The sequence below is a fragment of the Bos indicus x Bos taurus genome, chromosome 4, assembly GCF_003369695.1.
Source record: "Bos indicus x Bos taurus breed Angus x Brahman F1 hybrid chromosome 4, Bos_hybrid_MaternalHap_v2.0, whole genome shotgun sequence".
In the NCBI taxonomy this organism is placed as follows: Eukaryota; Metazoa; Chordata; class Mammalia; order Artiodactyla; family Bovidae; genus Bos; species Bos indicus x Bos taurus.
In genome coordinates this window covers 99,027,056-99,044,469 of record NC_040079.1, presented here as the reverse complement: position 1 = coordinate 99,044,469, position 17,414 = coordinate 99,027,056, and the positions used below count along the sequence as shown (strand labels likewise).

The window sequence follows — 17,414 nt, the reverse complement described above, 5'->3', positions numbered from 1 at the left end:
TCAATCTTTCCCAGCATCAGGGTCTTTTCAAATGAGTCAGCTCTTCGCATCAGGTGGCCAAAGTATTGGAATTTCAGCTTCAACATCAGTTCTTCCAATGATTATTCAGGACTAATCACTTTTAGGATGGACTGGTTGAATCTCCTTTCAGTCCAAAGGACTGTCAAGAGTCTTTTCCAACACCACAGTTCAAAAGCATGAATTCTTTGGTGCAAAGCGCAACTGGTGCTCCTTGCCTTGGAGGTGGGGTATCCCCTCTCGACCGCTCGCTGCTCCAGCACCGCGCAGCCGCCGCTCGTTGCTCCAGCGACAATATGTCCTGATATCTTACATTCAGTACAATACATTCAATAAAGTGTTTCCTTCGTAGAGTACAAAGACTGTAAGCTTTTTCTTATGAAATCCTAATGAGCTATAAAATTGTGACCTCACTTGAAATATCCTGTTTAGCCATCATGAAGTCTTTTTTATAAGAGGGCAAGGCTATCAAATCAAACAGCTGGAAGGAAAAAGGGTAAAAACTGTCCTGGGTGTTGGCAGACTTAGTTCCATATTAGCTCTGTGGGAAGGACTGCCAGTGCGACCTTGGCCAAGACACGGCCATTCTGGGTCTTAGTTTTCTTATCTGACAAAAGAGAGATTAAACTGGAACTACTTAGGTTCCTTCCAATCCACAATTTTATGATTTTATTGCTGGTGAGGGTAACAAAATCCACAAGATGTACCAGGTGAGGAGACTGTTCACATGGGATCCGTTAAGCATTCCCTCCCTCTGTAACTTTCCAAGCACATGATTTGGAGCAGACCACAGTCTCCCTGTAGAATTGAGTCCTTTTCTCATCTCTGATAAGAAGGACGTCTATTTTCTGCTCTTTAAAGGGATGGTCCAGCTCAGACACACTGTGATTTTTAAACGAAGTTCAAGTGACTGTCTTGTGTAGAATAACTTCCTTTTCTGCAGAAAGAAAGGAGAAATAGATTCTTTTTGTCTAGATGGCAAAAGAAAATGTCTTTACCACTCCTAAATGCTGATAATTTTAATATAAACCACACAGAAATTGTTATTCTAAAGATTTTGTGACTGCTTATTTTTTATTATTGGGTTTTGTTTTGATTATTTTTATTTATTTTAAAATTAATTTTAATTAAATAATAATTTAATTATTTATTTTTAAAGCATAAATTTATTTTAATTTACATTGATTATTTTTATTGTTAGAGTTGGGTTTCTAAAACCCAATTTCAAGAGTTTAACAAATACCTTTTATGTTACCTCATTAAATAAAGCTGTTCTCCCCTCAGAGAACATCATGAGAGTAAAGAAAGAAGCATAAACATGTTAATCTTGGGGCTTCCCTGGTGGCTCAGTTGATAAATAATCTGCCTGCAGTGCAGGAGACCAGGGTTCCATCTCTGGGTCGGGAAGATCCCTTGGAGAAGGGAATGGCAACCCATTCCAGATGTCTTGCCTGGAGAATTCCATGGACAGAGGAGCCTGGCAGGTTACAGTCCGTAGGGTCTCAGAGTCGACTAACACACAATGTTAATCTTGAGTCAATGCTCCCTCTAGTGGGTCTATTATGTATTGCATACTTCTATTTCAGTCCTGAAAATAATTTGAAATAGCTGAACAGGGCTTCCCAGGTGGCGCTCGCTAGTGGTCAAGACCCTTCCTGCCAATGCAGGAGACATAAGAGACTCGGGTTCTATCCCTGCGTAGGGAAGATCCCCTGGAGAAGGGCATGGCAACCCACTCCAGTATTCTTGCCTAGAGAATCCCATGGACAGAGGAGCCTGGCAGGTTACAGTCCATAGGGTCTCAAAGAATCAGACACGACTGAAGTGACTTAACGCAACAACACAGGGCTGGGAAGCTGACTCACCTCGGGTGATTTCTAAAAATACAGAATTCAAGCCGCACTGCAGTGTTGTAAAACCCCACCACTCATCTAGGGAGGACCCTCAAATCTGCATATTTAACAAGTGCCCAGGTGGATTACCTTACAGCCTACCAGGCCTTGAAAAAACTGAATTCTAACCTAGGAAATTTTGCAAGACTTTGTAAGCTATATGTCTCCAGCTTAAAAAAAAAAAAAAAAACTTCTGTAGCCGTTTCCAAACTTCGGGAGTCTCCATAAGTTTACTTGTGACACAGATGTAACAAGTTTTATTTTATGATGTTTTATTTGTGACATGAGATTTACTTTGATAATTTATACAGAGTATTTAAGTAAATGACAGGCTCCATATTGAAAAAAGTCTGTACGCATAAGCTATAATGTATCAGGGCCTTCCTTACCACAGTGTCTGGGATATGGTAGTACTCAGTGAATATTGAATGAATGAATATTTAAGCTTCAGCTTTGTGTGTGTGTAATGAGTACAAGAGTATCTATTTCAAAGATTTTTATAAAGACTAAGAAATAATCATGTAAATTTCATTGTGTGGCTCCTGGTATATGTGAAAACTGAAACAAACTTTATCCATGATTATTATCACTATTATTTTCTGTGTTGAAACTTAGCTTTTTATTAGTAGTACTTTTATCCTAAAGGGCTTTAAGAAAGTCTTTTCCAGGTCTAACTGGGTCCATGAGGGTTTTTTTTTTTTTTGTCTTTGTTTTCTTTGAAATAGCTTTGTTGAGATATAACTTACATATATAGTTTATCTATTTAAAGTGCGCAATTCAGTGGTTTTTATTACATGTACAGAGTTGTGCAGCCGTCACCATGATCACAGTTTAGAACTCACTGATGATCCTCAAGCAAGCTCATGGTTTTCATGTCAGGTTTCAGATGCCAGTGGCTCCATGAAAGTGAGTCTGGTGGCAGAAGAAAACCCCTTCTCCATGGCGATGCTTCTGTCTGAAGAATGCTTCATTTTGGACCACGGTGCTGCAAAACAGATTTTTGTATGGAAAGGTAAAAAAAAAAAAAAATGCCATTGGCATTGTTGACATACTTCAGATTTATATGTATTTCTTCAGAAAGATAAATAAAACATCTTTTCTGACTTAAAAAAGCTTACCTTTCTGCATGATCTATACAATGCAGACATCAAAACCATATTTTCTTACTATTAGCCTTATTTACTAGGGATGATGGGGTAAAAGAAAGTCTTTGGGTACTAGAAATAGAATTTTTTATATATTCTATATTATAATATTGTTAAATATATTTAGTATACTAGGAAGTTTTTGCCATTTTTCAGTATTGTAGTTAAATTAAATTATAATTATGTTTGATTTTTGGTGCACAAGTATCTCTTAATCATGTAATATCTTGCCTCTCTAAAATTCTTTTTAATTTATGTTGCATGTTAGGTAAAGATGCTAATCCCCAGGAGAGAAAGGCTGCCATGAAGACAGCTGAGGAATTCCTACAGCAAATGAATTATTCTACGAATACCCAAGTACGTATGGAAATGAACTAGCTAGGAAAAATTTTTTAGATATGGGAGCTCATGACATCACCACAAAACTCCTGAGCGAATTTGGTTCCAAAAAACATACACAGAAGTCATTCTTACCTATGTGCCTGCAATGTTGCGTCCTGTGCTCTAGAACTCTGTGTGGAGGACAGAATTTTACAGAAATTGGAGATTAGACTTTCAGTGGGACTCTGTGATTAGAATAAAAGCCCATTCACTTCCTGCACAGCCTTTAAGTCAAGATGGTCAAGCACAGTTGAATTAATTGAGAGCATGTATCAGTTATTCCCTAGAGCAAGTTGTATCAGCTTGGACTAAGGCCCAGAAAATACTTGCCTTCATGGAGATTAATTTAGACACTGACTAGTTGCTCTTTTCTGAATCTCCTAGCTTCATCTTTTCTCTTCATTTTTATGTCCTGGCAAAAGCAGCACAAGAAGATAATTTCTTTCAGGTCACAGAACTTCTATGAACCTAATATAGAAAAACAGTCAAACTTATTTGACTGTAATGGAAACATATGAAATGACTTGATTCTTCTCTCAAACATCCAAATTCATTGGCACTTAGATTAGCTATAAGAAAAAAAGCAGGGTTGAATTGTTTTAGCTTCATATTTGATACTTTTCCTTTTGTATTCATATAAGGATTCCAGCTTCTAAGTTTACATTTGTCATCTTTAAAAAAAAAAAAAAAAAAGGCTCCTCTTTGCATTTCCTTAGTTTTTTCTCCACAACTAGATTATTGTTTTTCCTTAGTCTCTTATTTTTCTGTTTATAATTATTGTTGTTTAATCACTAGTCGTGTTCGACGATTTGCGATCCCATGGACTATATCCTGCCAGGCTCTTCTGTCCATGGAATTTCCCAGGCAAGGATACTAGAGTGGGTTGCCGTTCCCTTTTCCAGGGGATCTTCCTGACCCAGAGATCAAACCCATGTCTCCTGCATTGGCAGGCGGATTCTTTACTACTGAGCCACCAGGGAAGCCCAAACCAGAGCACCTGAACAGGGACATGAACCCTGGACCCTTGGATTAAAAGTCTGATGCTCTACCCACTGAGATAATCATAATAATAATAATTTTTTACATTTCAGATTCAAGTTCTTCCAGAAGGAGGTGAAACACCAATCTTCAAACAGTTCTTTAAGGACTGGAGAGATAGAGATCAGAGCGATGGCTTCGGGAAAGTGTATGTCACAGAAAAAGTGGCTCACGTAAAACAAATTCCATTTGATGCCTCAAAATTGCACAGCTCCCCACAAATGGCAGCCCAGCATCACGTGGTGGATGACGGTTCTGGCAAAGTGCAGGTACTTACACGTTTCTGTCTATTTGTCTGTCAAGCCCATTTATGCCAGTTTATGTGGCAATAGAACTTCAGGAAGCTACAAACTGTAAAATGTGCATTTTAATGATTAATAAAGATGATCCAAGACCAGGGGGTTGAAAGTTGGAAGACAGCGTTGTCTGACCTTCAGTCTTAGTGTGTAGTGTGTTTGCTGAGATTCTACGAAACTAGGTAATTTGTGTTGGGGCCTCCAAGGAACCCAGCTGTCTCCATCTCGTTTCCTGGTCCAAGCCTGCTTCTGCTCTCGGAACTAGACTTCTCCAGTGTGGGTGCATTGCTCCGAAAGTTCCAGGCCCTACGTTTGTCCTTCCCTTGCACCTTAGGGGCATTCACAAAGGCAAATTGTGTGTTATGTGCCAACATCACAGATGTTTTTAGAGCATTCAAAATGAATTTGTTGATTATTGCTATTTTTTGACAAAAATTGTCGAAACCCTCCTAAGGATTCTCCCTAACTAAAATCTCTTCATGTTTGGTCTGCCATTGAGTCATCTAACTTAAGGGGAACTGTATAAGATCACTTCTGTTCTAAAGTCTGTTGGTGGCTCTCCACAGTCTTCCTGAGAACATCCGTCCTTAGCTGGGCCTCCCAGGCCTTCCATGACTGAGCCTTGCTCTCCACACCTCAGCCTTCACAGCCTCGAGGGCTCCTCCCCATCGCCATCTGGGTGACATTCCCACTCCTCCTTTGTAACTCAGTTAAGTCACAAGCTTCATCTCTTCTGAAGAGACTTCTTTCTGCACTGAAATGACCTTTCTCTGTTCTCAAGCCAGAAGTCATGTTCTTCATGGATTCATCGTAGAAGTACCACGGAGTTGTTCATTTACTTAGACATTTCTTCTCCCGTACCTCTTGTCGTTCCTTGAGGGAAGGAATTGAATAATTTATCTCTTCATTCCCAGAGCTTATCACACACTGCTCAGACCAAAGTCTGAGATTTAATGTAAGAGATTTAAGAAGGTGTTTCTCCTCTTTTCAAAGGCTTGAAGTGTGACTCTAAGCTGGGCAGGGGTTATGGGAACTACACAGGGAGAAGCGCCTCCTGTGGTCACTGTCAGAGGGTTATCAGCTTTGGGGCCTGAGCCTGTGTCCTGCTCAGACATCCTTTTCTGGAGCTCAGCACAGCCAGAGAGCCCCGCGGTGGACATGGATCCCCAGCTCCAAATGTGTGCTGGCTGCCGTCTCCACATCAGAGCATAGTGTTCTGAGAAGTCCTCCCACGCCACCCTGGGAAGATGATGTCCAGGGTTTTCTCTAGGATTTGGGGTTTAGCCAAGCCATGCTGCCATTGTTCCTCTGGGACGGCGCAGGAAGGCTGCTCTCTGAAAGCACTGCACCGCTCCATTCCACTTGCTCATCTTCAATTTCAAAACAGAGGATCTATCCTGAGCCTCCCAGGACCCAGGCAGGAGGATGTGTGTGTGTGCAGTCCCTGCAGTCTCTCACTCACGTATTACTTTCCCATTTCATTTACAACTCTCATCTCTCCAACTTTTAACCTTTAATTAAAAATATCTTTAGTTCGTGATGAGGAGGAGAAAATAGAAAATAACTAGTTCTGCCTACTTCTATCTTAGTCTTATGGCACATTTTGAAAATAGAAGTCATGCAATTTGTCATTTTTATTCTTTAGTCACAATCTGCCACTCTTACCTGGGAAAAAAAAAACAGTTTCATGCCTTAAAGCACAGGGAAGGAGAAGTTTTAAAAAATTGCCTCCCAACTGATGAAAAATTTATGTAAGTTAAGAGATGTATTTCTGAACTAAATATTTCAGTTTGTCATGTAACTGGAGTGTCATCATGTTATTTTCACTAATCAATCAAACAATAGGTATTTATTAATCAACAGGCTCAGAACTGAGATAAGTACTATGAAGGGTATAAAAGAAAAGAGTATAAAAGAACTCTAAACACTTAAGAAGTCAATTACCAAACGGACAAGAATTTCTTCCTGTTGCTTGATTTGTAACTAGTTAGAAAAGTAAAAGGTTTTTAATGACAGATCTAAACCAAAATGTGTTTTTTTAAACCTTAGAGAAGTATTACTAGATAAAGAAGATTTTGATTTTGATACACCTATTTATTCCTTTTAGATTTGGCGTGTAGAAAACAACGGTAGGGTCGAAATTGACCGAAACTCGTATGGTGAATTCTATGGTGGTGATTGCTACATTATACTTTACACTTATCCCAGAGGACAGATTATCTACACCTGGTGAGTTTCCCTCTTTCATAAAATCTCAAGTTCTGTAGAGGCCACATTTTGCTCCAAAGTTAAATTTCATTATATTCCATGCAATATGGGATAAAACTATCCTATAATTTAGCCTCGTGAGCTTTGTATAACATGAATGTAGTATTTTCTTCTTGTATGATTTTGGCTATGTTTTGATAGCTGCTGTCCATGAGCAGTTTAGATAAAAGTCATCCTTACCAATTTAGGAGAAAGGTTTTGGTAGCTGAAGGGTGGTGTTCCTTTAGTGGATATGTAGTTGAATAACTCCTCTCCTTTGAAAGCTAACAAACACTCCAACTGGCCAGCATCAGGTACCATGTCTTCTTATTGTTAAAATTCACAGAGGCTCATCCTGATTGGAGTTGCAACATTTCAATGAATCAGATTCTCTAAGGCATGTATATAATTTATGGTTCTATTTCAGACTCTGGAGATCTCAAATTGATGCATCCTTATTCTTTGTCCTCATGAAATTCATAGCAGTACTAAATAAAAAAATGCTATTGCTTCCATTTCTTATCCATTTCTTTTGCATAATGATTTGAGTTAATTGAAGGTTAAGCTTACTTCCCTGGTAGCTCAGACCATATAGAATCAGCCTGCAATGCAGGAGACCTGGGTTTGGTCTTCAGGTCAGAAAGGTCCCCTGGAGAAGAAAATGGCAACCCACTCCAGTTTTCTTGCCTGGAGAATCCCATGGACAGAGGAGCCTGGTGGGCTATGGTCCATAGGGTCGCAAAGCATCAGGACATGACTAACTAACACTTTCACCTTCAAGTTGACTTAGAGTCAGTGCCAATGGAAATGTCCAACCAAGTAAGTGAAGTGCACACAGCATGCTGGACTAGTCCAAGGGACAGAATTCTGCAACAAATCATGCAATGCTGGATTCTCAAACTATTTATGAAGTGAAATCACATAAAGTGGAATATTTCTGAGAAGACTGAGAGAAAGAAAAGAATTTTCAAAAAAGATATTAAAGCTGAGAGGTGTAGGTTGAAGTTGCGAGGATGAAGCAGGATCCTGCCTTTGCCTATGTGGTGGTAGCTGTCTTCAGTAAGGATACTGAGTGGACGAGGACTCAGGTGTCTGCTGATAGGGTGTCTGCTGATAGGATGACTTTTCTCTATGGTGAGTGTCCCACCGGATGACAGAGTCATCCATCCTCATAGTGTGACCACTTCCCCCTTATACTGGCCAGTGCCTTGACCTTAACCAAGATCAGGAGATGAGATGATTTTCCCCACCCCATGGGTTCTTGGTACCCCGAGGATGGTCTGGAAACCAAGAGTATCAGCGTCCCTGGGGAGCTGGTTAGAAATAGAGAATATCAGGCCCCACCTTTGACCTACTAAAGCGGAACCTGTGTTTTAACAAGTTCTCAGGATGATTCAGAATCACCTTAATGATTGACAGGCACTGCCTTAGGCAATGGCTCTGAACACTAGCTGCACATACTAACCCGGATAATTTTTCCCAAAGCTGAATACCCAGTGCCCTCTTTACACCAAATAAATCAGACCCCCAGTTGGCGGGACTCTGGAGTTTCTAATGTACACCGTGGCATTAATGAGAACCACTGTGTTCAAAGACATTTCTGACCCCACAGTCACATCATATCCTGTCAAAGATGCATGTATTTAGCTATTTAGCTCTGTGTTTAAGATGCCATCTTCATAGCAACCAGTTTATTTTGAGCAGCGTGTTTGTGCCAGCAAAATGCTAGATGTTTCCATGTATTATCTCTCTTCCTCACAATTAGATAATTTTCAAAAGATATAAAAGGAGGGGGGAATCAGAGAGTAAATAATTTAACGCAAAGTCACAACTCTTGTAAAGGGTGAAGCATCATTTCACACCTTGATCTGCAGCTGTCTTTAAGGCCTGCCTGCAGCTATCCCCTGGTAGAAACTATGTCCTTATTTTGCAATTTCCTTTTCTAAAATTTTAACTCAGAAAAGTACCTGTGCAAAGCATGGCATCTGTAGGGATAAATTCATTGTAAGTAGGTAATGAATTTACATTACTTACATTCTGAGTAAGCTTTTCTTTTACATTCTGTTTCTTGGTCTTCCTCTAAATTCTTTTCAGTATGTAAAAAATATAGTTAATAATTGTGGCACTTAGATCAAACAGGAAAGATTAAATAAGTAATTCAAGAGAATGTTTTGAGGAATTAGCAATTTGCAATCCACATAAATAACTATGTGGATATAGATTAAACAGATTAAATCAGGTTATAAATTTTGAACGTAAAAGCTATTCTTTAAATCATTTGAAAGTGTCCATTGAGCACTTTCTATGTGCCAAGCACTGAGCTAGATACTAAAGATACAATAAAAAACATTCCCCAAGAATTTATACTTAAAAGAGAGAAAGATGGTTATCAGCCATTTCAATAAAGTATGAAGGCTTAAGATAAAACCAAGCTGAATGATCTGTGTAGAATTAGGAACAGATACTCAAGCTCACTGCTAGGTTATTGGTGAAGGACTCTTAAAAGTGACATCTAAGTGGGAGCAGAAATGAGAGTGAGGAAAGCAAGCAAATAGTATTGAAGGTGTTCCTAGCAATGCAAGAAAAAGCGTGCTCTAATCTAGCAGTAATGGTGTCTGGCACGAGCAAAGTTAGGAAGCAAAAGACAAAACCAGTGAATGAGAAGGAGCCAAGTGATTAGTTGGGCTTCCCTAGTGACTCAGACAGTAAAGAATCTGCCTGTAATGCCAGAGACCTGGGTTTGATCCCTGGGTCGGGAAGATCCCTTGGAGGAGGGCATGGCAACCCACTCCAGTATTCTTGCCTGGGAAATCACATGGACAGAGGAGCCTGGCGGGCTACAGTCCCTGGGGTCGTTTAATAGCACAGATGTTAAATTTGTCAGTTTGTTGATGTATAGTTTGCAGAACTTCAAAAACTTCCATAAACATAGTGAAGAGGTATTTAGGAAATGCCTCCTGAAGACTAGCTTCAAATTAAACAACTTTCCAGTTTATGTGGTCGTTTCAATCATGGGATATGAATAGGTTAAATCCAAGAGGCAGAGTTCAAGGTGACAAACTTGAATGGAATCACTGCTGAATACACAAATTTGTCTTTTTATTTCTGAAACTACTGAGACTCTAAAATGACAAGAGAAAACTAATTTCAGCAGTGATCTTTTCTCTGAAATGTCAAGTAATTGAAATTAAACAAACTTTGATCAGTGGTGATGATGAGTCTCTTGAAGCAATAAATTCCATTTTCATGCAGCATTTTATTTTTAATGAGTAACAAGTACCACAGATTTGTAAAGAAGAAATCATATCAAAGTAGATAGCTTCTTTTCTCCCTCTAAGCACAGGATTTCAAAGTTAAGAGACAAAGCAATTTTCTTATGGTCTTGATTGCATTGCAGTCCTTGACTGCCTGGGTCACAGATCCATAAAGCAAATTAGTTTGAATCTGTGTGGGTGGAAACGTGGTCACTTTGACAGGAAGAGGAAGAAGGGTTTGAGATAAACAGTGAGATATTTATTAAGAATGTCAGAAGGCAAAAAGAAAATGAAGAAATATCCAAGAAATTGCCGAGCTAGGGAATAAAGGACAGGTGATGACAGACCCTGCTGTTTCCTCAGCTCTGCGTTTCTCCCCACCTGGTGCTTCCAGCGGCTCCCAGAAGTGTTTGCTAGCGTGACAGGCTCATGGAAAATTTCAGTTATTCGCATTAAAAGGCTATATCTTCATGTGTGCCCTTATTATGAAAAGCATTTTCTATTTTTTTTAAACATATGTCTGACATAAGCATGTCCTTTTTTTTCACCCCACTGTACAACATTTTCATATCAACCATTTGACTCTGTTGGTTCAATGAAATATTCTGAGATAAATGAGACAGGCTTCCTGCACTCAGTGTTGTGTGGGTATGTGTGTGCATATGTGCATGTGTGGTGTGTATGTATGTGTGTGTGTTGTCCAGGTTGGGAGCCTACTGTTAATCTGGTTCTGGGTATGGAACAGGTAGGTCACTCTCAAACCTTCAGAAGCAAGAATATAATTGATTGTCAAAATCCATTTCCAGGATTGGTGTTCTTCCTGCTAACCTGTAGTCATGTAGAGATGGGAGGACTGGCTACCAACAGTGCTTTCACTGCCTTTTCCCTCCCACAGTCATCAAACAAGCAGATCTCCCAGAGGCTGTTGTGTAGGGTGAGCCAGCGTTTGGAGTTAGAGCCACAAGTTATCCTAGAAAGAGAAGTTGCCAATGAATTGACTCCTATCTGATCACTGATACTTTAGCTTCTCTTACCATTTTATTCATAATTCCTTTAAAGAATGACCAAATGGGGGCCTCTCCATTGCCTGTATGTGTTTGTGTGTGTGCGCTCCATCAATTCAATCGTGTCCAACTCTTTGTGATACTATAGACTGCAGCCCTCCAGGCTCCTCTGTCCATGGGAAATCCCTTTAAAGAAAGACCAGAATTACAAAATGGGGGCCTCTCCATTACCTCTGTGTGTGTGTGTGTGTGCACGCGCGCACGCTCAGTTAACTCAATCGTGTCCAACTCTTTGTGACACTGTAGACTGCCCGCCAGGTTCCTCTGTCCACGGGATTCTCCAGGCGAGAATACTGGAGTGGGTTGCCACGCCCTCCTCCAGGGGATCTGCCCAACCCACAGGTTGAACCCACGTCTCCTGTGTCTCCTGCATTTCAGGCAGATTCTTTACCCACTGAGCCACCTGGAAAGCCCCTCCATTGCCTGCTTCTAATCATTATTTTCTTGATTTTTGTGGGTCCACATATTTGTTACTATGCTCACCAAATAGTCGTGGAAAAATAAAGTGCCTCTAATATCCAGCCCAGTAGATCTGGCTCATATACTACTCAAATGGGTTATTTTCACTGTTGAGATTGTTTCCCAAAATAAGCAGCTCCAACTTGAAATCAGACAGAATTGACTACTTAGCTAAGTTATTATGGAACTAAAAATGGGCCCTTGAAATGGAGATTAAAAACATCTATGATATGTTGTTCTAAACAACACATAAGATAGATCATGGCTCAGTGTTAGTACTTTAAAAAACAATAGCTTCTATGGCTTTTTTATGTCAAAACAGCAAGGTTTCTTCTTGATCTTTCATAATAACTTAAGTTTCTGTTTGAAATGCCTGCCTTAGAAGATCTTAAACTTAAATACAAGCTAATTTGTTTTACTTTGGTTCCTCCAGGCAAGGAGCAAATGCCACACGGGATGAGCTGACAACCTCCGCATTCCTGACTGTTCAGTTGGATAGATCCCTCGGGGGACAGGCTGTGCAGGTTGGGATGTTTTTACCCCCTAAACTCATACAAGTTTTTCAAGCCCAATGTCTCATTAAAACCCTTCTCCCACTTCAGGATGCAGATTTGACACTTTGTAAATATTTCCTTTTTTTTCATTTCAGAATTTAAATATTCCTACTCTCATGCCATACTTGTTCTCTCAGATTCTGGAAAAGAGGGAACAAATTTTAAAATAGAAACAAAAATAAGCTATTAACAGATTTAGAGCCCCAAAGAATCTTTCCTTTAGAATCATATCAGATCAATGGCAACCACTTGTTGCTGCTGCTGCTAAGTCGCTTCAGTTGTGTCCGACTCTGTGCGACCCCATAGACAGCAGCCCACCAGGCTCCCCCGTCCCTGGGATTCTCCAGGCAAGAACACTGGAGTGGGTTGCCATTTCCTTCTCCAATGCATGAAAGTGAAAAGTGAAAGTGAAGTCGCTCAGTCGTGTCCGTCACTCAGTCATGTCCGCGTTCTACCTGAGTTATCACTTCCAGCTGATCACTTTCCAGTTTTCAAATTTTTATACATTTTAAGATCCTTATAAGTCAAATCTCTATCTAAATTATTACCTGATTCAAAGGTAATAATTAGAAAAGTAAGTCTGATACTTTAGTGCATAATATATAATATATGGAGATCCAATCTGGTCTTTTAGCTGGTTTTCTTTCCATCTTGGTTTTTAGTTCCTAAATAAAGCAAGTTAGACTTAAATTTAAAGATGCATATTAACTTTTAAAAATAAAACTAACATTGTTAATTGTCAGTGAACAAGTTGACAAGATTATTGAATTCTTTAAACACACTTAACTCCTGTGAATTCCCATGAACTGTTTACTACATTCATTTCCTGAATGAAATATGTCTAAGAACAGACATCATTGATGTCATTTAATTAACCTTTCAACTCTTCTTACAAAATCACACAAAACTTTGAAGATATGCACTGTGCCTTATAAATTCTACATTTCAGAGTTAACTACTACTATTTAATACACCCAATGAATGAATTTATTGTCAGGCATTTGAATCCTAATTAACAATGGAAGCATAATGCCTGCTTTTACCACTAGATGGCAGGGGTTTACAATAAATAAAATCACTGTTTTAAACATTCCTTCATACTCAGAAACAGTACTGAAAAATTTTCAATTTACCTTTCTCTCTTTCTCTCTCTCCGGCCTTGCTGCATCGCTTGCAGGATCATAGTTCCCTGATCAGGAATCAAACTTGAACTCCCTACAGTGGAAGTACAGTACTAAGCATGAACTGCCAGGGAATTCCCCTTTCTCTTTCTTGTTTTCATTCATAGTGGAGAATGGGTTTTAATCTGTAGCCCTCTTTCTCTCAATTTGGCAATTGAGGTTTTCTCAATGTTATGGGAAATGCTAAGGCAACAACAGTTTTAGGTACTCTTAGCTAACCTTGCCCCAACACAGTTTCATAATTGGCTGCTTGCTTATTTAAGTAAATGTGTACTAACTTTCACTTTCATTCATTGGAGAAGGAAATGGCAACCCACTCCAGTGTTCTTGCCTGGAGAATCCCAGGGACGGGGGAGCCTGGTGGGCTGGCTGCCGTCTCTGGGGTCGTACAGAGTCGGACATGACTGAAGTGACTTAGCAGCAGCAGCAGCAGCTGCTAACTGAAGGTTATCTGTTCACCACACCCTAGGCCTTCCCATGATGGTGTATACTTCAGCATTCTCATTCACTTGGTTTCTAGGAAAAAAAACAGACCAGGGCAGGGTAGGGGAGATGGTTTAATTTTTGCAAAAGGCAAGGTAATTGAAAAAAATAGGAGACTGACACAAAATTTGAACTCTTCATGTAAATAAATGCATCGTTTATGCAAAAAATAGGAAATTCATGTCTAATCCAGTATCTGTTAAACTAATAGATGAAATTAAGTCATTTACCATTTATTTTCTTCAATTTCCTTATCCTGACAAATGATTATGTTAAGTAAATCTATTACCATTTCCATAGGTAAGTTAAAAAGTAAAAGTCTATTCTGTTTATTTTGCCAGCTTTTGATGTTTGGATTGAAATCTTTGTTCACTCTTAGGTAACGATGGTGGCTCAGATGGTAAAGAATATACCTGCTTATCCTGAACCCTCCTCTCCCCTGGGGAGGGAGGAGGGAGGAGGGTTCAGGATAAATTTTAAGAAAAATTATTAAAAGTAAAAAAAAAAAATAATATACCTGCAAAGCAGAAGACCTGGGTTCGATCCCTGGGTTGGGAAGATCCCTTGGAGAAGGGAATGGCAACCCACTCCAGTATTCTTGCTGAAGACTCCCATGGATAGAGGAGCCCGGCAGGCTATAGTCCATGGGGTCACAAAGACTCAGACATGACTAAGCGACTAGCACTTTCACACATGTGTTCATCTATATCTCCAAAAGGGAAAAACAACAAAGTGCTGATCTTTGTCATCTTTTATAAAAATTCCTTTTTTTTTTTTTTTTTTTACATCTTTGCGCTAAGGTGTAAGTGGTGCAGTGTGGAAGCAGAAAGCAGCACAGTGTGATGTTGTACCTACCTCCCCCTACCCCAGTGTGCTGTATCTGGAATAACGAATGGTTCCTAAGTCAGCAAGGAAGCTGTGCTTGATTTTTATGAACCTATATTTTCTGTTAATCATCGTTCCTCCTGCACTTGACTTTTTATTTACTTTTAATTTTGTTTTCGAAAAGAAAAATAAGGATGTCTTTGGAAATACAGCCTTCTTTCATTGCCCTCTTTATTACATTTCTTTATCCCCTCTGCCCCCAGATTCGAGTCTCCCAAGGCAAAGAACCTGCTCACCTGCTGAGTTTGTTCAAAGACAAACCGCTCATTATTTACAAGAACGGAACATCAAAGAAAGAAGGTCAGGCACCAGCCCCCCCTATACGCCTCTTTCAAGTCCGAAGAAACCTGGCTTCGATCACCAGAATTATGGAGGTAATGTCACGCGGTCAATAAAACCTGCCCTGCTCATGGATTTCCCAGTGGCCCTGGGCCATCAGCCAATATCAGTCATTAAAAAAAAGTGGCAAGTAAACTTCTTTCATTGCTGTAATGTATCCAGTTTTCACCATTAAAAATACTAAAAGCAGGAGAATCAAGTAAAAAGTAAAAAAGTTAATCAGATAACGGGCCTCTCATATTTTTCAACCACATTGTAACAAAACAAATGGATTTAAGAATAATGGAGAGGGGACACAGGTATACCCTTGACTGATTCATGTTGATGTTTGGCAGAAACCAACACAATACTGTAAAGCAGTTATCCTTCCATTAAAACTAAATTTAATTATATACAAAAAAGAAGAATGTAACACATCAAGTTGTTGAAGCCATGAGACAGCTTAAGCTCTGTCTTGAAAGGCCTGGGGGAAGATGGATCGCGGGTGATGGTCCGGTGACCACACTGGGGAAGTTGAAAGAGAAGGTGCTTATTTGCACAAATGTAAAGGAACATGGAAAGCAAGCTTTGCCACACTGGGCCAGAGTCATAATTCAGCTGGCCGAATGAGCTGCCTCAGTGGCAGCTGTGAAAGAGGTCAAGCCCCAGATCGCGGTGTCCGGCCCCAAGCCTGCCGGGTATGGGGCAAGGCCAATGGGCCCAGGGTTTTGAATGGCTGAGTGCTTTGACTTCAAGGAGGATTCTCCACAGTTCCTCACCCCATCACCTCAGTCATCATTGAACCCAGGTCTCCCAAGTCTTCTAATTGCGCTGTGCTCTCTGTATGCCCGCAAACCTGGACTGCTCTGCCAAGTTGTTCAGATGAGCCCTTAAAAGCACGTGGGTCACGGCCTCCCTCCCCCTGGAACCTCTCCTCTAAGCCGCCCCCTTTCTTGCTCTGTGTTCTGAGGTCACAGAGGCCCATATAGCCCTCTTGAGTGGAAGTTGTATTTTTCTCCGGTGCCGGCTGACCAGGGATGGGATGGCAGGCGCCCCTCCTTGCTCACTTTTGCCCCGTTGGCTTCGTTCCTTCTTATCCGTCTACCTCCTCCATCTCTTTTCTGTGTTCTTATCCATCTCCCTCCTCCATCTCTTTTCTGTGTCTGCTGAGCCGAGAGTCCTGCCCTCTTTTTCTTTGATGGCTTTCTTATCTCACTGTCTCCATCGCTGGCTCCTCTCATCTAGCAGTCTTATCTTGACCCCACTTCACCTTACACTTGTGGTCCTGTATTAGACCTTGTCCTTGGCGATAACTTTAGCACCTTAAGCATCTAATGTGTGACAAGTGTCTCCTGTCCTTTAGCCCCCATTTCTTCCAGCAATTCTCCAGTCTCACGGCTGAATCCACGAACCCTCTCCACCCATCACACCCATCACATCCCCCACGTCTCCAACATCCCACTTCTCTACTGATAATGGATTCTGAGTTCACAGAGAATATAAAAATAATCCTAGAAGATTCACTTTATCTGCACGCGTGCGTGCTAAGTTGCTTCAGTCATGTCCGACTCTTTGTGACTCTATGGATTGTAGCTCGCCAGGCTCCTCTGTCCATGGGATTCTCCAGGCAAGGATACTGGAGTGGGTTGCCATGCCCTCTGACCCAGGGATCGAACCCACATCTGTTTCCTGCATTGGCAGGTGATCTTTACCACTGGAGCCACGTGGGAAGCCTGATTACCTTATCTACTTCCCCACAATTATCACCAGCTTGTCTGCATCTGTATATCGAATTCTCCCTCTTGCCTATTTTACAAAATCAATTTATTGGTTTATTGATAGCTAACAATTAATAAACATTTTATAATAGTAATTTACATATAAACACTAAGGTACACATTAATATTTGTATATTGTTATCCATACATTAATAAAAATAATAATATTTGTATAAACTAATATACTGGTAAATAACTGAATACGTATTTATTACATAAATAAAATGACTCCTGTCTCTCAGGCCAAATTCCATCTGCCCCCATTCCTTACCACTGACTTCTGTCCTGGGTCCCCTGTCCTGGGGTTTTCCAAGGACTTCCCTGGATTTCTCTGTCCAGCACTCTCATCCTAACTCTGGTTCATCATTCTTGCCCGCAGTCATCTTCTTTCTCTTCATATCATTGATTTATTCTTCTCTCC

General features: G+C 40.3%; 1 protein-coding gene across 1 annotated transcript in view; it reads left to right on the top strand.

Annotated features, from left to right (window-relative positions):
* SCIN (scinderin) overlaps positions 1-17,414 on the top strand; it is a 77,945-nt gene that overhangs the window by 48,815 nt on the left and 11,716 nt on the right. Inside the window, exons 6-11 of the mRNA XM_027540046.1 lie at positions 2,790-2,922; positions 3,324-3,412; positions 4,528-4,743; positions 6,878-6,999; positions 12,228-12,318; positions 15,101-15,271. Coding sequence (XP_027395847.1) covers positions 2,790-2,922; positions 3,324-3,412; positions 4,528-4,743; positions 6,878-6,999; positions 12,228-12,318; positions 15,101-15,271 — 822 coding nt within the window. The remainder of the gene's footprint in view (positions 1-2,789; positions 2,923-3,323; positions 3,413-4,527; positions 4,744-6,877; positions 7,000-12,227; positions 12,319-15,100; positions 15,272-17,414) is intronic.